This window comes from Zosterops lateralis (genome assembly GCF_965231275.1).
Source record: "Zosterops lateralis genome assembly, chromosome: 30".
NCBI classification, from domain to species: Eukaryota; Metazoa; Chordata; class Aves; order Passeriformes; family Zosteropidae; genus Zosterops; species Zosterops lateralis.
The window spans coordinates 98,866-122,669 of record NC_139790.1 but is presented as its reverse complement, the minus strand read 5'-3'; the positions used below and the strand labels follow the sequence as shown (position 1 = coordinate 122,669).

The window sequence follows — 23,804 nt, the reverse complement described above, 5'->3', positions numbered from 1 at the left end:
CGGCCCCTTTCAGGGCGGACGGGGCGCGGCCCCTTTAAGGGCGGGCGGGGCAGTCCCGCCGGAGCCGGAGCCGGAAGCGCAGGGCTCGCGGAGCCGAGCCGGGCCCGCCATGAGCCGTCCGCCCGCGCTGCAGGCGCTGACCTGCGGGCCCTGGGAGATGCGGGAGCGCCTCGGTACCGGCGGCTTCGGCAACGTCATCCGTTGGCACAACAAGGTAGGCGGCGGCCGGTCTCGCGGCGCCCCGACTCCGGACCCGCGCTTAGCCCAACCCTTGCTGTGCCCACAGGAAACCGGCGAGCAGGTGGCCATCAAGCAGTGCCGGCAGGAGCTGAGCCCGCGCAACCGCGACCGCTGGGCGCTGGAAATACAGATCATGAAGAGGTGAGGCGGCGGTGGCGCCGGGCCGAGCGCGGTGCCCGCCTGTGGCCGGGCCGGGCGGAAGGGTCGCTGCGCGGGGCCGCCTCAGGGCCCCGGGGCTGGCGGGGGCGGCCGCGGAGCGCGGAGCTGACGGGGGCGCTGAGGGAAATGGTGCGTGAGGCTTTCGGCCGCCAAGGGTTCCCCTTCCGGGAGGGGCCCGGTCGGCTGCGGCGGCAAGTGCATGGAAGTTCACGCGTAAGAAAACTTGACGTTGTGCTGCGTGAGACCCTTGGGTCTTCGGCTGGTCTGCCGTGCCCTCAGCGCTACAACAACGCTGCTGCCTGGCCGCTGCTTTGCCTGACTTAACGTCTGTGCTGCGGCATTCCCTTGGGGCGTTGGATTAACGTTTTCAGGTGTAGCATTCTCCTTGCAGTTTGAGTCTTTTCTGGGCGGCGGCAACAGGCTCCCTTGCATTCCTGTGCAGGGCTTGTTGCTGTACCTTCTAGACAGATCTGTAATGCATACATGTTGAAGAAACACACTGTCTTGCATGTGAAGTGCCACGAGTTAGAATGAGTCTAGATCCGTGAAAGGTCGAAACCTTTAGAATTCACTAATTCAGTTTCCAAAAGGATGTATGACCATGTTGGGCTGTGAGTGATGACCATGAGCATGTGAAACTGTATAGCAGTTGCAGAACATCATGTGTACTTGCCTAATTTTTGTTCTACAGACTGAACCATCCCAATGTGGTGGCTGCCCGCGATGTCCCTGAAGGGATGCAGAAGTTGGCACCAAATGACTTGCCATTGTTGGCCATGGAGTACTGCCAAGGTGGAGACCTCCGCAAGGTGAGGTCTCTAGGGTGGTAACCTTGGAATGGATCAGCTTCTTATCTGATCCTAGGTTTTCTACTGAAGTTTTCCCTTCAAACCTTTGCTTTCACACCCTGATACTTCCTATTTCTAGTCATGGCATCTACAGGTGTTGGTGGCTTGGTCCTACATATTATGTTCAGCTTTTGAAGACTTAAGTGCATGTGAAACTTTGTATTTTTTTAGATGCAAGTGACACTGTGAGGAGTTTGCACATAAAGAATGAGGGCAGGTGTAGGGGATGTGCAACAGTATGTGAGTATAGCCAAGACCATTGTAGGGTAGGTGCATCTGTAGGCTGTACCCTTCCTGAAAGTGATTAACTCCTGTCTGTCATAGGAAGAGATAACACATGGTAGTTCTAATTCTAAGGCTTTTCTGACCTTTGCTATAATCTGCCCATAGCTAAAACACAGACCTTAGGCCTCAGATTGGTGTTGATACTCTCAGGCACAGGGGAAATGCCAAAGAGGGATGGAACAAATAGAAGGATGAAAATGGGATGACAGTGATTTCTTTCGCCTGCTCCTTTATCCTCCCATGCAAATTAAATCAAGGCATGAAGCTGTAATTGCTGCTACCACAGGTCACAGTCCACAGAGTTTTGTGCTTCTGGAGAATTTAATTGCTGTTACTGAAACTTCTTGCATCCCTGAGAATTTGTGGGACTCTGGGCTTCACTCGGGATAGAGGAGGGAAAGACTACATTCTGTGTTGCTTATTTGCAGTACCTGAACCAGCTGGAGAATTGCTGTGGCTTGCGGGAAGAAGCTATTCTTATCTTGTTATCTGACATTGGTAAGTGGTGGCAGTACCTTCAGTTGTCTTGGCTATGGAAACCCTTTTAGTCCTGAATCCACTCTCCAAATATACAGCAGTGACCTTAGTGACTCCATTTTAGACTGACCTTTTATGATCTTGATCATCTACCAAAAGTGTTTGGAATCTGGGGAGGTCCTTGCCTACTGGAAGCTAGTCAGCATTACTGCAGTTTACAGGAAGGATGTGAGGGAACACCCAGAGAGAGAACTCAATTTGTATCCTATGATGCTGACTTTACCCCTTACATTCAGTGTTTCATTGTATGTGTGATTGCACAAGGTTTGATGTGAAAGCCGTGCTTATTACTAGATAGAACTGAATCCTTACTGAGCTTGTGCTGGGTACTGTTACTTAGCTCTAACAACTGCCTTTTCCTGTCTCAGCTTCTGCTCTCAGATACCTTCATGAGAACAGGATCATCCACAGAGACTTGAAACCAGAGAACATTGTGCTGCAGCAAGGAGAGCAAAGGGTAAGCCGGAAGCAGTTGTCTCTAGCTGCACAGACAAGTAAACTTACAAGGAACATGCATGTGCTTCATGCAGTTACATGGTCCCTCTGCAAGAGCACTGAGCCCAGGATAACACCTGTCTCAGGTCACTGTGTCAGATAGTATTCTGTGTGCAGCTAAGGTGAGACGTTGTATTAGACATCTGTTAACACCTGACATTTTGACTTTCAACTATTAAGGAAAGAACCAGACTGTACCGATTGACCAGAGATCAGAAGGAGCTAGACACGTAACTGCTAAGTGTGCTACAACACCTTCAAATTCATTGCAGTTTTAGGAATCTACAGTAGCCTCCCGTTTCTGCTTCTCTCTCTTCACTGGTACCTTTCCTGCACAGCTTTAAAGAGCTGAACCTTTTCTTTCTGCTGTATGATGTGCTTTTAACAGAACTTCAGTCTAGCATTCTTATTCTCTGTTGTGTGTTTCAGTTAATACACAAAATCATTGACCTTGGTTATGCTAAGGAGTTGGATCAGGGTAGCCTATGCACATCCTTTGTTGGGACTCTGCAGTACTTGGTAAGAAAGGAATTCACGTAGAAGAGCAAGTGCTGCTTTCTAGTGGGATAGAATTAACTGTTGCCAAGCTTTGGGCTGGGATTAAGTACTTGCGTGGTATGGGGTGCATTTGTGGTGCTGAAGCTAGCAAAGGTGACTCTTTTTTTGCTGACACTGAGTTTTCTGCTACCTACATCTGTTATAAATAACCAGAAGTGTCAATAACCTATGCTGCTCACTCCAAGGGGGTCTTAAAGCACGTGAGAGGCAGTGTTCAGTAATGTCTTTAATCATTTGTATAAATATTAATGAGATGTTAAAGGATAGAGAAAGCTAAGAGCTAGATGGCTTTATCTCGTGTGTGTAAACTCTATCAGGCTCCAGAGCTGCTGGAACAGCAGAAGTATACGGTGACAGTCGATTACTGGAGCTTTGGCACGCTTGCCTTTGAGTGCATTACAGGCTTCCGACCATTCCTACCCAACTGGCAGCCAGTGCAATGGTGAGTGAACCAGGTGATAAGTGAGCATGATGTGACTTTCCTGTATACAGGAAGTAGAAGTGCAGTCCCTTGATTCTGAGGATAATATCCCTGTGTTTCTTGCCCTTTTGGAAACTGACCCCTTTCACAGGGGCTTGACTCACCTGAGCAAGTTCAGCGCTCCTGATACTTGCTCTATGGGATAAGGGCTGACTCCTGCAGGGCAGATAACAGAAACCAAAGTGGCATCTGTATTATATCTGTCAAGAGTAGCTTTAAGAGCTTACTGGCATGCAGGCTGGGAAAGGCAGGCAATTTTTTCACCATTGTACTTGCTTACATTAGGCATACAAAAGTGCGTCAGAAGAGTGAGCTGGATATTGTTGTCTCAGAAGACTTATCTGGAGAAGTCAAGTTTTCTAGCAGTTTGCCCTGCCCCAACAATCTAAACAGGTGAATACTAGAAACTGCTGTGCTGAGTAAACTGATTCTTCTGCAAAAGGACCAAGTTTGTATTATATGCCTTACTGTATTAATCTCTGAATAAATTGAGTGCATGACACAGGCAGTACTATTGTCGCTTGTCACACTTGCGTAGTCTTGGTTTCTGCCTTCTAAACGTTGCATTTGTGATGGGGAGGGGTGGAGTGTTGGAGGGAGAAGGAGGAGGGCAGTTTTGTCAGTCCTCCCACACAGAACAGGCCATATCGTTATTGCAAATGTACTTTTACCTTTTCTGATCTCCTTCTGATTTTTATTGCTCAGTGTTTTGTCTGGGAGGCTGGAGAAATGGCTGCAACTCATGTTAATGTGGCACCCACGTCAGAGAGGTACAGATCCTATATATGGACCCAATGGGTGTTTCAAAGCATTGGATGACATTTTGAACTTGAAGGTAAGCAATAGGTCTGTATTACCCTGAAAAGTTTTCCAGAGAGCAGTTGCCTGAGCCTATGAATCATAGACTTAGGAGGAAGAGTGAGGCAGAAACTCGTAGAACTGTTTCCTGACAGTGACGGGTGCTTTCCTCTTGCTTTGAGGACAACTCCCTGAGCTTGTTGGGTGTAGTGAATAGTTTCTGTGCATGCTTAGTTCATATTTTGATAGAGGATTCTACAGCTGAAGGTATTTAACTGCCATGTGGCCTCTCTTCCACTTGATGGAGGACAAGAACTTTGCCATAATGTTAGGAAGTAGCTGCAAGGTGACTTCTGCCAAGTGCTTTGAACAGTTTCTTGGTGGTCATTTTCTCAGTCTCTCAATCTCTCCTCTAACATGATCAATGTATCTTCAGCCTTTCTCATGCCATGCTACTCTTCTTGTAGTTGCTTCATGTTTTGAACATGGTTACGGGAACTGTGCACACCTACCCTGTGACAGAGGAAGAGACTCTGCAGAGTGTGAAGGCCAGGATTCAATCAGATACAGGAATTCCAGAACAGGACCAGGAACTACTGCAGGAAGCAGGACTTGAATTGTTTTCTCAGAAGTTGGTCACTAAACATACAGCTGATAGCAAGGTGAGTCTGGATACTCCCTTTCTTGCATTTGGGTGCTCTCACTTGGGGATCACAACACTCCCTGTTGTTGTGGCATGCTTTTGTCATGGTAGCCTCACAGACCTAACAGCCATTGTAGCACAGGCACCAATGCCGTAGGCATTGCCTTTGGTGCTCTGTGTTTGGTTGACGACGACTGTTCTGTTTATGGTGTTACCAAGGCTTGCTTTTCCCAAGAAAACCTAGTTGGGTCTTTTTGTCTTCTGCAGGTGAATGATACTGCAGCTGCAGACACAGACCTTCTCTTCCTCTTTGATAACAAGAAAGTTTCCTATGAGGCTCAGGTGGCCTTGCGTCCTCATCCAGAAAGTGTTGACTGCATCCGTAAGGACTTTCTCTGGCATGAATGTGAAGGAGTGGGGGGGAAGAGGTCTGTTTTGAGAGGGTTGTCTGTGTTTTGTGGTCTGTGTCATGTACAAAGAGTAGAGGGAGCTTTTGCATATTGGGACTGAAGAAGCAGTAAAATGGACTGTCATTCATTCAATTTATTAGAATAACTAAAAAAAGGAAGTGTTTGATTTTGACATACTGGGGGAACTGCACAGGGGTTTAATCCAGCTCTAGGCTTTGCAGGCAGTAACATGCCCCTCAAAGGTGCAATGTTTTGGTCTGTTTGGGATAACACAATTTTCCTGCTTCATGTTGATATGTACATTTCCCTTTCCCCCACCCCATCTGTTTTCAGTTCAGGATCCAAAGAAGAATCTCCACTTTTTCCAGCTGCGGAAAGTGTGGGGTCAGATCTGGCACACGATCCGGATGCTGAAAGAGGACTGTAACCGGCTTCAGCAGGGGCAGCGAGCAGCCATGTACGGTGGCAGTTTCTCTACAATACTTATCTCTGTCTTTGTGCTCTGGTGAAAGGGAAGACAGAAACGGGACCCTGTTGGAATGGGGAAGCTCCATGATTGGAGCTGTAAGCAATTCATGAAAAGCTGAGAGTTAGCCCTTTGGCACAACTGCATTTGTCTTCACGGCTATCTCAAGTATTTGCTTTGGATGTAAATGGAAGCCTGGTGGATTTTTACTTTTGGAGGCTAATAGAACCTTCTTGTCCTTGCAGGATGAATCTGTTGCGTTACAATAGTACCCTCTCAAAGATGAAGAATTCTATGGCCTCCCTTTCTCAGCAGCTGAAAGCAAAGCTGGACTTCTTTAAAACAAGCATCCAAATTGATCTGGAAAAGTACAAAGAGCAGATTGAATTTGGAATTAGTGAGTATAGCATCTGGCAAACGGGTCTTTTCATGACTCTTATCCTCACATAAACACCTACCTCTTTCTCTGTGAACCTGAGAAAGCCAGTCACTCTTCTTTGATTCCTGTAGCTTCTGAGAAGCTGCTGTTTGCCTGGAAAGAGATGGAGCAAGCTGTGGAACTTTGTGGGCGGGTATGTTTCTAAATCTAACTGCTAATCATAAAGAGGTTTGTTTTTATTATCTCTCTCATCCTCCCCCTTTAGCTTCATTAAGCTGCCTTAAATAGAAACTTCTTGTGTCTGGACTGATGCCAGATTTCACATTGCCTTGGTTTGCGTGGCACAATTTTTGTCCATTATTAGTACTACATGAAGCTTATTCTGTTATAAGGCTTAGGGGGAAAAGGGAGATCTTGGTGAAGCCCCAAAAATGTCTTGGAAGTTGTTCTATCCAAGAGCACCAACCTAATTTCCTTGAATCGAAATGACTCATATTCTCATTTGTCTTTGGCCAAGGCTGCTGTTTGCATCTTGTTGGTGTGTTTAGAAATACGAATAAGAAAGGAAGAACCAGTGTGAATGCTAGTGTCTCTAAGTATGAGACTGTTCTGTTGCTTATGTTCTCCCCTGCTTTCAGGAAGATGATGTGGAGCAGTTAGTGAAGAGGATGATGGCCCTGCAGACAGACATCGTGGACTTGCAAAGAAGCCCGCTAGGTCGTAAACAAGGAGGAACGCTGGAGGATTTGTGAGTTGAACTGCCTTGAGCTTCAGACGCAGGAGTGTTTCTAGCTAGGCTTACTAGAGGACAGTGAAAGGGCTGTTTCTTCCACCCTAACTGTGAGGGACTGGGAGCACTTTAACACTAAAGATGGTTTTTGACTCATCTGTCATTGTTCTGAAATGGCAAACAGGTATAGAAAAGATTTGAGTTCTCATACTATTTGTTCTTAATTTTGGTTCTTTGGAAATCCTTTTTTTTCCCTGCTTTTTTCTTCTAGAGAAGAACAAGCCAGAGAGCTGTATCGAAGACTGAGAGAGAAGCCAAGAGGTAAAAGACACTTTAGCTCAAGGTCAGCTTGCTTTGTGTGTAACTTTGGAGATGTAGTAATGATCATTGAGAAAACTATCTGACTTCTAGGCCTGCCCAGACACTAGCAACACATGGACTCTCCTGAATTTGTCTTTTTTTTTTCGAGAGGGGAGTCAGGGAGTCAGTTTCACACTAGGCCAGCCTTCCTTTCTTGGTGCTTGTAAGCTGTTCTCGAAACTCCTCTGGAGCTCTTCTCAGAGCAGGCTGTTGCCACAAGCCTGTGCTGCTGCTTCTATGTAGAAATGATGAAAGACATGGCTGTTCCTTTGATACAGTCCCAACTCTCCTTTTCAAGTTCTTTAAATTTTGAAGAAGGTGGCTAAAATTCAGTGTAATTCATCCCACTCAAACTCGCATATCCTGAACTTTGGATGTTTCAGGATTGAACCAGTAGTGGAAATGAGCCATTAAGAATCTTCTCACTCTGTCCTATAAACCTACCTTTCTGCGTAATATTGACTGTCATTCCAGATCAGAGGACAAGCGGTGACAGCCAGGAAATAGTACGACTGCTTCTACAGGCAATCCAGACCTTTGAAAAAAAAGTTCGAGTCATTTATGCTCAGCTCAGGTGAGCTTTGTCAATTTTATTCAGAATTGAGAGAAGGAATTTTGTCCTCAGCAAGGGAAGGTTTAAAACTCAGTGCATACGGCTAATCAGACCTTGCAGTGTTACAGGAAATAATTAACTTCAGAAATGTTCTCCTATTGTAGTGGCCCATGTCTGATCTGATTTTTTATTTTTTTAATAGTAAAACTGTAGTTTGCAAACAGAAGGCATTGGAATTGTTCCCCAGAGTAGAGAAAGTGATGAATCTGATGAGTGAAGATGAGGAAACAGTTGTTAGGCTTCAGGAGAAACGACAGAAAGAACTGTGGAACTTGCTGAAAATTGCTTGTGTAAGTAAAATAAGAACTCCTCTTTAACATGAGAATATGTTTGTTACACGCGTTACTGAAACAATAGTAAATTGAGTGTATCCTATGGTTCTTTTCTTTATTTTGAATTAGTATTAAAGCCAAGTTCCAGGTTGTCTCATATTCCTGGCTGCTGAAAACTAGTGCAAATAATTGCACTCTGAATATTCTGTGTTTTCTTCAGAGTAAAGTGCGTGGTCCTGTTACTGGCAGTCCAGAGAGCATGAACACATCACGTCTTGGTAGCTCAGGTCAACTGCTGCTGCAGGTCCCTTCTGGAACATTCAATTTATCAGAATCTGTAAGAAAAAGGTGAGGCAAAGTTGGGAGTTTTTCAGCTGCTAATGCCACCACTACAACGCTGAGCTTCCTGCTTTGTGAAATAATGGCACACAGGGTTTCTCACATTTTACACTTTATGTTCAGCTTGCATTGTCAGCAGTCTTGGTTTACTCAGTAGTTAGACTTCCTGGAGCTTTCAGATTTTCCATATGAAAAATGGGGTATCATGTATAGCTTCACTTCCCCCTGCCTCAGTAACAAAGGTGGTTTTTTGGTTTTCTTCCTTTAATCTGAGATGGTTGGGCTCACTTGGAAGTACACTGCCAGCAAGAACTGTTGAAGTATTGTCATGTAAGGTCATAGTACCCAAGCTGTGTCATTGAGACTGCTGTAACCAAGCAGCAGTAGTTCTGGCTTGCTTACATGAACTGGGTCACCACTTGGAATGGAAGACCTTAGTTTGGGGTTTTTTTGCATGTTGCCCCATCCTTAAGTTTATAAGATTCTCAGCTTTTTCTCTAGCAACAGTGGTTCCACCTAATAAGGACCCAATTCCATCTTGGAATACATTTCTTTTCCCGTCCTGTAAATCAGGGGCTGACACCAGCTTTTCAAGTTGCAGTATGAATTACAAGCCTATGACATGACTAACTTCAGTGTTCTGCAGCATATCTGCCAGAAATATTTCTTGATAGAGGCAGCATCTCTTTAAACTGCCATAGAAATTAATAATGTAATAATTGCCCCCTTCAGTGAGGAGCTACTGCTGGAGTCTCGGAAACTTTGTAGCCAACTAGAAAATGTGATGCATGACACAATGAAGGATCAAGAGCAGAGTTTCTTGGTAATGTATTCATTCTTCTATAAATGGACTAGGGAAGTGCCTAGCTTCGAAGTTCTGCCTGTGCAACTTCACCACCACTAACATAGTTAATTAAAATCTGCAATTTACTCTTGGAAAAGGGGAGAGTAGGAGCTGCAGAGAGATAGGAAGCACCTGTTCCCTCATAATCTGCCAACTGACATACTCTGCTTGCCAAGACTGGGAGCCACAAGCTGGGAACTTGTTGCGCTGAACAGTAAAGGATGGGGCAAAGCACTCAGCTGTTGTACAGAAATACTGCAAAACTGCATGCAAATTTGGGATGAGCGGGTGGCAGGGATGCTTAACGTAACAATGCAGAATATTAAAAAGAGTGAAATACTGGGGAGTGCAAGTAGGTTAAGTGTTTATTTGACAGCAGTCACGTGGCTCATCATGAAATTATATTGACCAACTTGTTCACAGTAATTTTTTAAAAACTCTTAACATACTTTACCTTTATTCTAGAGAAAGCTCAACTGTAAGCTAGTGTTGAATTTCGTTTCTTCTTTAGGCTCTAGACTGGAGCTGGCTGCAGCTTCAGGTAGAAGAAACAAACAGTCCAGAACAAACCCAAATGTAAAATCACTCTGGTTGCCGCTGAAGCCATGCTACTTTGGGAAGCCAACTGTGAAAAGCTCCTGCCTCTGAGAAGGGAATATCAACCGCCTTCTACTGTCACCAACTGCTTATGAGATACATATGGCTTAGCTTTTAGTATCCACTTCTCAGACACTTTTTCACAAAGATACAGTAGGGAATGCCTGTTCTAACTGCTTGGAAAATGTTCTTAATTGTGCCTTAAGACAGCAGATACTCTGTCCTGGTAAGTCTTCCCTTAGGCATCACCTGTGGCTGTTTTGCTGCATTTTAGGCTTTCTAATGAACAATGGACAAGGTATACCCAGTCACTGGTAGATGTCACCTTCCTAATGAACTGTGAACTTAATTTCTTAACTTTGCTGATTTGCACTTTTTTCTTAAAGTGTAACAGTTATACTTACCTAATACTTGTTTCCTATATGGGAACGAAATTATCTAAAACATGTAAACTTTTGGTTTGCTCTTTTTGATGCCCTCAATAACACTATAATGGAAAAAGCTGCTTTCACTGTGCAGGTCTCTAAAACATGAGAGGTGTAAGAATGTTAGCATAGACACCAAAGGAGAAGGAAATCTTCAGTGTACAGGTATCGTGTAACAAAGCATTTACAGATTATCTATTAACTATGCTTAAAGTTTCATGAAAAGATGAAAAAAAGACCAAAAAGCCCAGCTGGAGGGAACCTTGGGGAGAGTCAACACACACCAACCTTACATTCTGACTGTGACCAATTTATTTCATTCTGTTGTAACCCCAAATTTCCACTACAGCACAGACACCTCCTTTTATAAAAGGCTGTGAAGTATAGGACATGCAAAATGCAATACAATAATGGGGAGACGTTGGATTTTCTTCTGGGTTTTTTGGAACAGATTTAAAATACAGGAAACCGAAATGTGGCACAAACATCACAACTTCCATGCATGCCTTCAATGTCTTCCTTTGTTGTGCTGGCACACTCTGGACTTCAGCATTGGGTTAAAGTCATTCTTGGGAAGAGTAGAAAGTTCACACTTCAAATTTCAGAGTAATATTAAGGCTGAAATGCACTGGGTACACTTTTCCTTCATCTTCCAGAGCACCACCAGTTGTTTTACTTAAAGCTGCATTAGGCTTCCAGCTCAAATCCCAGCCCAACTTTGTGACCTCCAGCACTAAAATTCTTGCCGTCAATCAAGCCTGAGAGGGTCAGCTTTACACCTACAAAAGCAAGTCATGAGAACCATCACACACTGAGATCCCCATACAGTGCTCTCCCTCAGGTCCTTGACTTCACTAATGTGGCTTAGCTGCCACAGGAACTTGCATACATAGACATCCTTTAGTTCTCTAAGTCTGCGTAAAGACTTCAGCTCCTTTGTTCATCTGTTCTAAAGATGACAGTGAATCAAACCACAGTGTAGTACTTAATAGTATTGGGTGCTACCACTGAAAACTACGTACCAGGTCGAAGGGCATGAGTGTAACCAATTCCAATGAGGCTGGCATTGTTCACTTTAGCCTACAAGAAAAAAAAAATCACAGTATTTATAAACTGTGTAAGTATTCATACAGAAGTGTCCCAGTCCCCTGAGAAGGTGGCTTATGCATTAACGCTTTTTAACTACTTGGAGACCAACCTCTATTGAAAGCATGTTCCAATATTTTCCTTTTCTCAGGAATTTTCAGCTTGAGCAAATGGTGCAAATTCTGCCTTCACAGAATGCCATGCTGTTTTTTTCACTGCCTCCTCTGTTACGTCTTTATCCTTTAAAGAGCTACTTACTGCAGTCCCACAGAGCCTGTCTTGTTCACATCACTCAGGACTGATTTTCTTTTTTCTTCTAATGAGCAAGAAATACATGAATATGCAATCCCCTTTTTGCATTACTAAGTTTTGAGCTCTTAACAATAGTATTTCTTATCTTTAACTTTGGTTCAGTGGTCCTGGAACTAATTGTTGTTTTGAAACATAAACGCTTGCTACTTCAGTTCTTAGTATTAAAACACACGTCAGCTGACTTTCAAGGGTTAACTTACTGTTAGGAGAAGGCTGTAAGCTCAGGTAAACTTCCACCATTGTAATTATAATATGGTTTTACATTATGGATTTAAGAATTAAAAGGACACTTTGTCCTTTCATTGTCTTTTAAAATACACTTTGCAGCACACTAGCATGCTATTCCAAGCACACTAGTCAGACTATTTCACTATGGACAAAATTATATTTAAGATTTCTTTTCCCACATAATTTCACAAGTATGATGTGTGAGGTCCCAATTTAAATTTGAACCACAAGCGAAGTCACAGTTTGCAATCTACCATCCTTCCTCAGTAACTAGTTAAAGCAACTGCTTCATTACGAATTTTCAGTATTTAGGGGAGCATGAAATACTCATTTCTGTATCAAAATTCTTACCACAACGGAAGTCTTGTCATCCATTTGGTACTTTCCAGCAATACCAAAACGTGTGTTGTTACTGCCAGCAGTCCATGCAAGATTGACCGATGTCTCAACCTTACCAGTAACCTTCTGATAAATAGACCCACCAAACTCAGTGCCATCATTCCTGTTTGTAATAGATGCAAGTGTGTCAGACCTTACTCTGTTTAGAAACTCTTTCTAAACCCTTTCCCACAATGATTTGATCATTATCACCTAAAATGAACCAAGAGATCCAATACTTCCCTGAACCCAGACTCACTACTTTCTAGTTGGAGCTGGCAGACTCCTACTCGTATTTTTTCATACAAAACATGTTTTGCTTGCAGAATGGAACAAGACTCTCTAACAGCCAGAGACCTACAGTTTAAGGTTCTGACAAAAAACCCACCAAAAACAAAACCAACCCACCCAGATAACCTGGTTGCTTGTGTCAAGTAAACCAGTGTGCAGTAACACATAAAGGAGACTTTAGTTATGGGAATAAGACTGAAAACAATGTTGTTTCATTACAATCGTTTAAATACACCATCTTCAAAACATCTCGGGCCACCTGAATGCCAAGACTAGAGCTACACAGCGATGACAGCTGGAAACAAACACAATGCTACGCATCCCTTTCTCCTTCATTTTGGGCATTTCTGAGGGAGAAACTTTCTGTCTGATGGAGAGGGGGAGAAGGTCCAGTAGTTTAATGAAAGGCTTTTTCTCATGCCATAACATAAGTTTAAGCTCAGAGGTTTTAATTACAAATTACTATAAAGTGCCTTTACATCACTATCTTCGATATACAAACCCCAAAATTACTCTAAAACAAGGTATCGAAACAGCCAAGAGTTGGGAAGCTGCACCTTATTTAGTTGTACTGGAAATGAAAACACTGATTTAAATTAACTGGAAGCAAATCAGTATCTCCTTCCCTCCACCCACCTTTGACCTAAGACCATTACTGCTAACTATTCCTATTGGTTGGCTCCTCTGATAATGTTTTTCTAGGCTCAGGTAATACTTACACATTAGTGTGCAGCTGAAAGTCTCCTGCCTTATATCCCAAGGCAAAATTATTTTGTGTAAGCTTATACTTGGCTGTATCAAAAGCCATCTGGTAGCCAGCAAGCCAGCCTTCATACCCCACCACTGCCCAGCCATAAATGGTTGGTCCAGAAAGATCAATGTCCACGCTAAAGCCTGCATGTACATAATCTCTTTTGTAGGAAGTCTTCAACTTTCCACTCTTCTTCCTGCAAAGAGAAACATGCAGTTTTATCCACAGCAGTACACAAGTATGCAATATATGTAGTTTTATTCCAATATGTAGGTCCCTTAAGGCCAGTTAATGAAACTACTGTAACACTGTAACCCCTACTCAAAATTTAACTACTGCTGAAGAGGGCACAGGATAATGATAACGGTGCTACATATATTCACAGGGTGCCTTTTTTTCCCCTACCATCTCAAAGTCTGTACAATCCTCAAGAAGCAAGAAAGACAAAATTATTTCTCCTTAACGCTTTAAAACCCATCTGGTTTCAAATTTTTTTTTCTCTGCGAGTGTAACACATTATGACATCATCATTTTCTTTCAGGAGCATCCATAAGCCTGCAGCAACAGCTGTCTTTCAATGAATTTTTGTCTGTTTGGTTCCCTCCACTGTTCCTTCCTTGTGCAGTGCTTGCTTTCCTTTTTTCACTGCTGGGTACCAGTCTCCTCTACTGAAAACAGATTTCTTCATCCTCCAGACATCATCCACTTAGTCTGCCTTTTTCTGTCCCGCTTGTGATACCTCTTCCTCTCTCCAATGCACATCTGTTGATTTTGCTACCACTTCAAACACAACTACGACAGAACTTTACCACCTCTAATTCCCTCCCCAACCTCCTTTCTCTTCCACTCAAGACACAGCAGAACACTCGTGCTGCCTGTCACTCACACCTAGGCCTCAGGGTCTCTTTTTTCACTTAGCTTCTAATTCCTCATATCCAAGCAGTATTTCAAACGTAAGATTCTTCTGACAGGCTCTCCCCAACAATAAATTAATACCAGTCATTATTTGCAAAGCAGTCCCAATCTTTGTGCATTATTCAGATATAAACACCCCTCCTTTGCTCTACTACTTACCAAATTTAAGTACATGAGAATTGAGGAAGACATCTAAGTGTTATGCCAATGCCCATTCTACCTCTTCATTCAACTATGTACAGACATCTGGCCAAAAGCATCAGCAAAAAAAAAAAAAGTTGTTTTACAGAGCTGACAGCCTTAGGACTGTCAACACCATGAAGACTAGTTGTTTAAGGGGAGAGTTGGAGATCTAGTACCTACTGGAAAACAATAAATCTGCCACTGGCCAAAAACCTGAAGAATGCTTTCAAGCAGAACTTGTCCTCCTGAGTTAAGTATTATCCACTGCCTGCAGAAGATTCTAGAGTGACTGCAGAATCTTCTTCAATAAATGCTGAGCTTTTACACAATGAGCAGAATAAGTAATTTTAGAAGTTATGGGAAATTCTAGCATTCCTTAGATAAAGGTAATAGAAAATGTTTACCCTGTGTTTGGTACAAATGTAGTGTCAACAGCCAGCTTCATCCCTTTACACATCTGCAAAGAAAAATACACATCTGCTCAAAAATCAGTTGAATCATAATTTGTTAATATTCCACTGCTAGAACTCTAGATCCTGTTTAATGAGAAAACAAAATACGATCATAATGTCTCCCTCGTGATGTACAATGAAATCTGAAGATGCTGCATGATGATGGATTAAAATAGGACCTTTTCTTCCCACAATGAAGCCCTTTAACAGCATAGAATTTGTAGGTATGTTTTTACATACAGGTAAATGACACATCTAGTGCTGACAACAAGAAAACTATTCACAGAATAATGACAGAAAGAAAACTACTCAGGTTCACGTTTGCATATGCTTAGTAGTTTGAACAGTCCGTACAGTAGCTCAAAAATCTCTCACATAATCTACACATACTCTGTTAACACACAGTACTTCTCACAGGCAAAAGCACATACCCATCTCATTTTCCTCCACCTTTTGTTATTAGCTACACAGCATTTTCTATTTTAAAGCACAGGTAAAAGTACAGACATGAATGGCCATACATGGCAGACAACACCACAGAATTATTACCTTTGGCATTGTTCCCTTATACTTGAGGCATTCAGTGAAAGGCATAAATCTATTAATGCCAAAAAGAACTGTGTTTTGAGAGTGCTGTATGCTAGTAAACCTTAGTGTAAGCAGTGCCAAGCTGCAAAGACTCATCTTTCTCTTCAACCTTATAAAATATATTCAATCTCAAGGCAGCCAAACTTGAGTTCTTGTACATTAAAGTGTTTAAAATTATGAGACCCATCTTTGGTTTCCCTGCCTGACTGCAGCAGTGAGAGTTCTACATACCTAGGTTCATTCAACCAGCTAAGTAATTCCACACACCTGTAACTGTACCTCCAAATCATTACCTAGCATCACATGGCTCTGAAAATGCCAGCACCCGCCACTCCCAGCCTGTGTGTTCAGCAAATATACGTAACTTCTAATACTCCAGATACTTTTGTGCAATTTTCATTCTCCAGTGTTTCCTGTTAATACTGTCTCATACCAGTTGCGGAAACATTTCCAAAGTATCTACTTGGTCTTACCTGATCCTCGATAGAAACTTCTGTTCCCAGTGTGTTATCTGTGTTCCACTTCTGGGTGAATGTAAGTCCATGGTCTTTGTCCTTATATTTTGTCTCTAGACTGCCTGAAGACTTGCCTGTGTCCGTGTTGGAAGAACCGGTTGCAGTGAACTCCTGTCAAGAGCACAATATCACAGAATCACAAAACAGTCTGAGTTAGGAAGGAGCCAGAAGGATCATTGAGTCCAATTCTTATGTGAAATGGCCCATACAGAGATTGAACCTGATTGGTCAATTCTTCACACATCAGAGCTTCCTGTTAGTGGACTTGAAGCCTCAATATACATCTCTTCTGGAATAGCTCAAGAGGTAGTCTACTCAGTGTTTCATGCACAGCTGAGTATTAAGCATTGAACAGGCATATTACCACAGTAGTACGCTCAGGGTGTATGAGTTAGGTTTTAAGAAGCATCTGAGAATTGCTCTCATTTGTTATCCTCATCTCCCAAGTATTTCCCTTGAAGGAAGATAAATAATCTGTCACTACACTTACAGGTTTTCTCTCTCTTGAAGTTTAAATATTGAAAGACACAGTGCTTAAGAGACAGCAGGATCCATTCCCAACATATCCAAGCTTTGGAACCCTGAATTTCCAGATACTTCTCATTCCAGGATTGTATCCCTGGATGTACATTACTTTGACAATTCTGGACTTTGCAGAGCATACAAGGATACAAAGACTGTAAAAATGGTTGTAAAGTGCTAGAGAGCCAAGTCACATTCCTTACACACAGTTTGGTGAGGGATGCTGCTGGGGCAGGATGGGACACTTATTTAAGCTAGTGCACTACTGCAACACCACAGCAGTTATAACACTTCTAGCCAGCTAACAAAAACTTGTGACAGAAGTCAGGATGCGTTAAGACTACTTTAAGACATAATTGCTATACAGTGTTCAAATGTCATTTGCACAAATTCAGCGTAAAGATATCTCAAACCTGCATGAGAATTCAGAATTAACTTTCTTCTAATCTTAGAACAGGTAATTGATTAAAAAAGCTCAGTTTCTTTCTCAGATCAAGCAAAGGACAGATTGTAAACACTTGTCTGAAAGCCAAAGGAAATAAAAACCCTTGCTTTGTCATATGATCCAAAGCCAAAGCTGTCAGGCATCAAGAACTCAATCTGCTTCTGGAAGCAGAAGCCACAGCGACAGAAGTCTGTTGCCATCAGTCATTATCTGTGTAAATCAGAACATCTCACCACACCATAATTTCTTGAATTTTTTGCTGGAAAATCAAACTCATTCTGGCTCCATGTCACACGCCAGTCTGCATCAGCAGTTAAGCGGAGCTTCTCATCGTCCTTCTAGTTTATGGTGCCCGGCATCGACAGGAATGCCATGCGCTTAGTAGGCAAAACCACTTGCAATCTATGAAACAGTTATAATCAATACACACTATCATTGTGGTTTTGTAAGTCTACAGGTATCACTGTTGTTTTCTAAGTCCACGGGAAAAACACCCAAGCATTTTGTGTCATAACAATCGGAGGTACTATTAGTGTCCATGCATGAATTAGATCTCATCCTTTGTTCCTCTTCATCTCCTTCCCCAAAACTCTATTTTGTTGCATCAGAATCCTTATCAGAAACACTAACAAGCTCAAAACCTGAAGCAACCAACAACAAGTACCAATACCATATCTATCTTGTTTTCCCTCTTGCTGTTTTTACAGTGTTCTTGTGGATTGTTGGACAAAGATTGCAAATGGCTTTAACATGCATGGATCATACAGCAGATCTAGAGTTATGGACACAGTCAAATTGTACAACATGAATAACACAACTAAAAACAATACAATGGTTTACAAATTACTTAGCATGCAGCACAGAAAGCCTTGTCAGACAAAGCAATAAAGAGCCAGCATGTCAAAACGGTCACTATTCTTACCAACTGGATAAACATCCAAAGAAAATTGCATGGAAAAGAAAAAGCCCATTTTAGAACTTAATACAGTTGTTCATGTTCCATCACAATCAGAAGACAGCATAATTAACTATTAGCATATTATTTGAGAATCAAAACTTCCAGCCAGGAAAACTGCCTGTCAAGAGATATCAGTAAGCAGAGGCAGCTGTAGTATGGAGACCACATAGTTCCTCATGCCCACACGTTCCCGGTGCACAGTGCAAGTAATCATCAAAAGCTCAATTGAGACAGAATACAGTAATACAAAAGTAACAACTTACACCATTTGCATATAAAAATGCAAGAAGAGGATGGAGCTCAGGCAAATACAGTTACAAAGTAGGTTGGAAAGCAGCTCATCTTACTAATCAGAACAGCATTGAGCAGTAAGATGTGCAGAACTCAGAGTCAGCGTAAGAAAAATATTATCTAGTAAATAATATATGCCTGTGGTTAAAGATCAAAATTATGACACCCATTCCTGGTTTTGCGAGCTCTCCTGTGAAATGGTGAGGAAGCTCCGTTTCTCCATCATTAAAATGGGGATCACAGGATACTCTTGTTACTTGGAATATTAAAGTTTACTTAGGCTCTCAAATTCTACATATACGGTACTGCAGAAGGACTGTTTTCAGTTTTAATTAAGTCTTGAATTTTAAGCACAGTGGAAATGAATGGAAACACAGTTAAGTTAAACTCTGGTGCTTATTTGTCCCTGGACCTTTTGGATGAAAGTCCCTCTGGACTAAAAATCCGATGACAACTAGTAACAGCAGGGAAACTCAATTGCATCCATGAGGCAGAAATGAGAGCTATGTAAGGTGAAGAAACTCATGTGTGGCATGTGTCAATGGAACAGGGAGGAAAGGAACATGTCGTGTGAAAATTCTCACATGCCACAGGAAAAGAAGCACTGCTACATCAGCTTCATCATACTATTGCAGACATATCTCAGTCAGCTATGAGTTTTAAAATGAGAAATGAAAGAGAGAAGCAACACTTGCTAGCAAGTTAATACTTGTTACCAGTTCAGGAATTTGTCCTTCCATTGCTATTCTGGTGATGTTGAAAGCCCCCAAATACTTACCACTCCACTGGAAGACTTGGTCTTCAACTCTAACTTGACCATTCCAAATCCTGAAAATAAAATAGCACACAGGACCTGTTTTACTGAAAGATACAAACAAGGCTTATTTTCAACATACCCAAAGTATGCCAGGTAGGGTACGCTGACCTGAAACAGCCTATTTTCTATTTTCATGTTTAAACAGTTGTTGATCGTACTGAGGGTTATGAGGATTATGAGCAGAATGACTGAAGGAATTCTGGCAACTCAGAGTACGTTGCCTCATAATTTATAGTCATAACAGACACCAATCATCAAGTATCTCCATCTTCTGTAGCTACGTGCAGTCTGGGATTCATCAATACAGTTAACCATCTTTTCTGATTTACTTATTTTACATTTTATTTCTGACTGCAGGGCAGGAAATTTTTCTTCTCCTCTACTCCAAAAGACATATATTTTAACTTATTTCAGTCAGTGCCATATACAGAAGTACTATTGCTTTCTTTCTTTCTTTTCTGTCTGCTCTGAAGCTAGGGAAATATCCAGGCCTTGCTAAATAGTAGAAAAGCTTCAAGTAACTGACACTAAAGCAGGGAACTTGAGTTGCTTTTTAGCAAAGCCTGAACTCCAGGGTGGGAGAGACCAGACCACAGTGCATTTTAGTTTTATGTAGCATATGGATTTGGGATACAAATGACATCTATATTGCACACAAAATCAGATTTTAAAAAATCAACACTTTCTAGTACTGTTTCCAGAAAAAGGACAAATGCAAATACTGTGAAAATATTTGCACTCCAGCTTTAACAACAAGCTGTTCTGATCAACATAAAGATCACTCTTCCTCAGGAACCTGTTTACTGCCACATATGGTCTCCTACAGCAATCTGCATCAGTATCCCTGATTTAATTACTCTAAGTAGAAAAATCAGAAGGTAAAAGAAGGGCACAGCATTTTTCAGAGATTGTTCTGGAGTGCATATTAAGGTCACACTTGTAACCTTCCTCTCCAACTCTTTGCCACTGCATTACTATCATAACACAAGTTCAAAGTTCAGAATCAGAGGGTAGATGCTCCAGGGCTCTGCTGATTTTCTGTGATAAGGTATCAGGGAATCTCTGAGGTACTCATGTTCTTACAGGCATTTTCAAGATGCCCAAGGAAAAAATATGAAAGGTGATCAAACTATCCACATCTTACTTACCATATCCCTTGTTGAAAACATCCCTGGCAGACTTCCCCAAGTCACTGTATGACGGTGGGACAGCCATTGGATCTGAAACATACGGGAAGCTGTAGGAATCTTAGCTGTAACAGCATGAAGTCTAAACTATAGCCAATGCATTAATAAATGCCTATGATTAGTAGTCTCTGAGTACATCACCACTACAGAACTGTCAGATCTTTGAAGAGTGTTCATCAAAGTCATGCTCACATCATTGTTGTTGTGTCAAAAACAAGCAGTGATTCAAAGAATTTATGAAAGTCAATCCATTATTCAGAACCTCTGAACCCCAACTATTACATTCAACTACGTATGCTGGCCTCACGGTCTTACATTGCAAAAAGAAGTCATGGGAGCCTTACGAGGAAATGTTGCTTTTGTGACAGAACATTGTGAAAGGGTCTCCAAGTGACAAATGATGTCAACACTTAACAATCCCTAAGGAAAACAGGTCTCATTTCCATCTGCACTTGTGACTTCATAGAAAGCTTTTTCAGAGATGTGAAAAATACAGAAGAGATCTCTGTATGCTGTCCAGTAGCCATCAGTGAATATTTCTGCACTGCGCATACACAGCAGCAAAAACTAAATTTGCTAATAGGGGTATGTTTCCTAATACTGTTACAACTACATTGGAGGATATAGCTCAAAAGGATGGGTAGGTAATATTGCAGCATAGACGATACATTTTATTAGTTACCACAATTTAGGGATTTTGCATCAGAAAGCCCACAGTAAAGAAGTAGGAAAACTCTTCCCCAGTGGAAAATTAGTCTTCCTCTTCTAAAATAAGTTTGCATAAATGTAAAGGGACCCTCAGTCCAGAAGAGAAGAGCTATCAAAGATGCTCCTTGCATTTGATTTTAAGAGCAATTCTTTGCCATTCCTACTGCTGATGTATTTGTTCATATTCTTCTCTGCATCACCCAACACCAGAAATCCCTGATCTCCCATTTGTTTATTACCAAACCGAAAAACTAAGTTTAAAAGTAACAATGTGAACAAAATGTGGAAGTACTTGAGTTATCACTTGCCTTCCGCCATTTTGGTTGCTTACTGGTGTACAGTGTTCCCTGTCACAAATGCAACACTACTGTCCTACTTTCAGACAGCCAACTCTTCCTAAAATGAAGCACCTGGGCAATTTACACAACATACTATACACACACTCTTTGTTCAGTGACTTAATAACTAACCTGCCAATATATATCTATCAGTACACAGGCTCAACGGTCCTTGTGGGTTCCTTCCAATTCAGGATATTGTATGATTCTATACACACCTGTGGGTTTAGAGGATCAGGAGCTCACGGAAACATTACAGAACACTCCATGATCATGGAATCATAGCTGGCCTCTAAACCACACAGCCTGAAAGCTTCATAATGGTTGGTGGTAAGCCACAACACACTCCAGGAGTTGGGACTGAATGATTGAGTTTGAAAGAGATCAGTCTATTCTACCTTTCAAATTACATTGAGACTTTTACATCAAACAATAATAACCCCTCACTCCAGTTTCTGAAAGCATGCCACCCCTCTACCTCATTCACGCTTTGCTGGCAGTCTCCCAAACTTTCTGCCTCCCTGCACAGATGGGGTGGTACAGGCTTTAGAGACAAATGACAGCAGTGCTCAGTAGTCTTGGGGCTGTCCACAGCAGCTTCACTGAAAACACCTGAAGTAAAGGAGGACCTTACCATCCTATTCAGCACCTTCTCAACTGAAATTTCACCTTTCTGGGTGACAATCTGTTTTGATTACACCTCATTTTAATAAGGCTGGTGAGACATCTTGAAAATTGTGAGCCTGTTCACTCTCTTTACACAATGCAGCTATATCTTCAATGTGTTTAAATGTGTATGTTAAATTCCATGCAAGCATTTAAACAGTATTTAAAAAAAAAAAAAAGATCCTCGAATTTAGTCCATATTAAAACACATAAATTCTTTGCTAACAACAAGTATCACTACTTGCCTAACAGACTTGTCTAGAGGAATCGAGCTTGGCTTCACAACTCTTAACATTAAACTTGAATCAATCAGGTGCAACGGCAACAGCTGACGAAACACAGTGTGAAGTGGGAAAAAACCCACAGGAATACACGCATCGGTCTGTGGAATAAGTATAAAATAACAAAACCAACCAACAAAAAAAAAACCACCTCCCTCAAAGAAACCTTGAACAAGAAATAGCAGTAACCGTGACGTGACGCCGGTTTCATGTTTCCTGACGGATGCGGCGGGGCCTTGCCCACAAGCACCGCCACGCACCTTTGGCGGGGAAGTCGGAGGGGCGGCGGCTGCGCGGCCCCGGGAGCGCGAGCGCCGCCCCTGCCCCGGCACTGCCCGCGTTACGCAACGGATAACGGAGCGGGCGCGTTCCGGCGCCTCTTCCTCTCCCTAGCGAAATGCTGGCAACACTCGGTCGCAGCCGCCCGACAAATCTGTGCCTCCCGGCCGAGAAACCGGAGCGGCTGGCAAGACCCCCGACCGCCCAGTCTCAGAGACAGAGGCGGCCCGCGTCCCGGGGCTGTCCTTTCCGCAGCCCGTGGGCCTGCTGACGAGGAATTGCCGCCGGAGCGAGCGGCCGGCGCCCCCTCGGGCCTCTGGCCCAACCCCGCCGGGGCAAGGTGACTCGGGGGACGCCCGCCTAGGCCTCGGCGAGGCCCAGAGGACAGCACCGGGCCCCAGCCGGACAGCGCCGCGGGACCTGACCCCACCCGGTCCGGCGCGGCCCTGACCCCCGCCGCGGCCCCGGCGCTACCTGCCGCCCGCGCTGCCTCCGGTACGGTTCCCGGCGCCCCCAGGTCCGCATGCGCGGCGCCACCGCTGCGCACGCGCCCCGGCTCCGGCCCCGCCCACCTGGGCCGGCTGCCGCCGCGCGGCTCCGCTCCGCCCCGCGCGCGGTCACGGCATGGCGGCGTCTCGGGAGCGCGCAGAGGAGCGCGCTTCGCCCTCCTGCCGGTGCGCGAAAGGCCGCACTGCAGCCGGAGCCGCCTCCAGCGTCGGCGGCCGGTGCAAAGTTGTGTTTCGGAGGGACCGGAGGAGGCCTGCGGCAGTATTCAGTGCGGCAGGCCCCGCGCCCACGGAGCTGCAGGGCAGCCTTGCCTCACCCAGGCTGTCAGAATCGGTATGTGACTCCTGCGGGCACTAAAGGTCCTCTCAAACCCTTCACCTACGTTATCAACCAAACCTCCTGTAAGTCATTGAGTCATTGTCAGCCCCGTTTGGAACTTCTGCACAGACAAACCCTTTAGGGCCACTATAGCCCTGAATCAAAGTAAGGAGACAGGTGCATGCAATCTTAAGCTAAGACTCGGCTACTGGGACAAAACAAAACACTGACAGAATGGTGCAGCCAGCATAGTTTACGAAGCTCAGCCGTTATTCTGCACATAAATGAGGTTGCTATGCACCCAAACTA

The 23,804-nt window shown here is 43.3% G+C and overlaps 2 protein-coding genes across 2 annotated transcripts; one reads left to right on the top strand and one right to left on the bottom strand.

Annotated features, from left to right (window-relative positions):
- Positions 1-109: 109 nt before the first annotated feature.
- Positions 110-10,411, top strand: IKBKB (inhibitor of nuclear factor kappa B kinase subunit beta; the record flags this gene model as incomplete). Its single annotated transcript, XM_083880557.1, has 21 exons — positions 110-214; positions 287-381; positions 1,091-1,208; positions 1,961-2,030; positions 2,438-2,526; positions 2,994-3,083; positions 3,440-3,564; positions 3,889-3,996; positions 4,309-4,438; positions 4,869-5,063; positions 5,312-5,426; positions 5,788-5,911; positions 6,166-6,317; positions 6,431-6,492; positions 6,938-7,047; positions 7,301-7,350; positions 7,864-7,963; positions 8,145-8,292; positions 8,495-8,622; positions 9,346-9,436; positions 9,969-10,411. The coding sequence occupies 21 exons, from the start codon at positions 110-112 to the stop codon at positions 10,035-10,037; spliced, it is 2,274 nt and encodes a 757-aa protein (XP_083736683.1). The 3' UTR covers positions 10,038-10,411.
- Positions 10,412-10,773: 362 nt separating this feature from the next.
- VDAC3 (voltage dependent anion channel 3) lies at positions 10,774-23,195 on the bottom strand (the record flags this gene model as incomplete). The annotated part of the gene is given in 10 exon segments (XM_083880558.1): positions 10,774-11,258; positions 11,502-11,559; positions 12,457-12,607; positions 13,494-13,721; positions 15,028-15,080; positions 16,137-16,289; positions 19,173-19,222; positions 20,360-20,431; positions 23,145-23,171; positions 23,174-23,195. Coding segments are annotated over 10 exon segments (906 nt in total). The 3' UTR covers positions 10,774-11,166.
- Between the last annotated feature and the right edge of the window lie 609 nt (positions 23,196-23,804).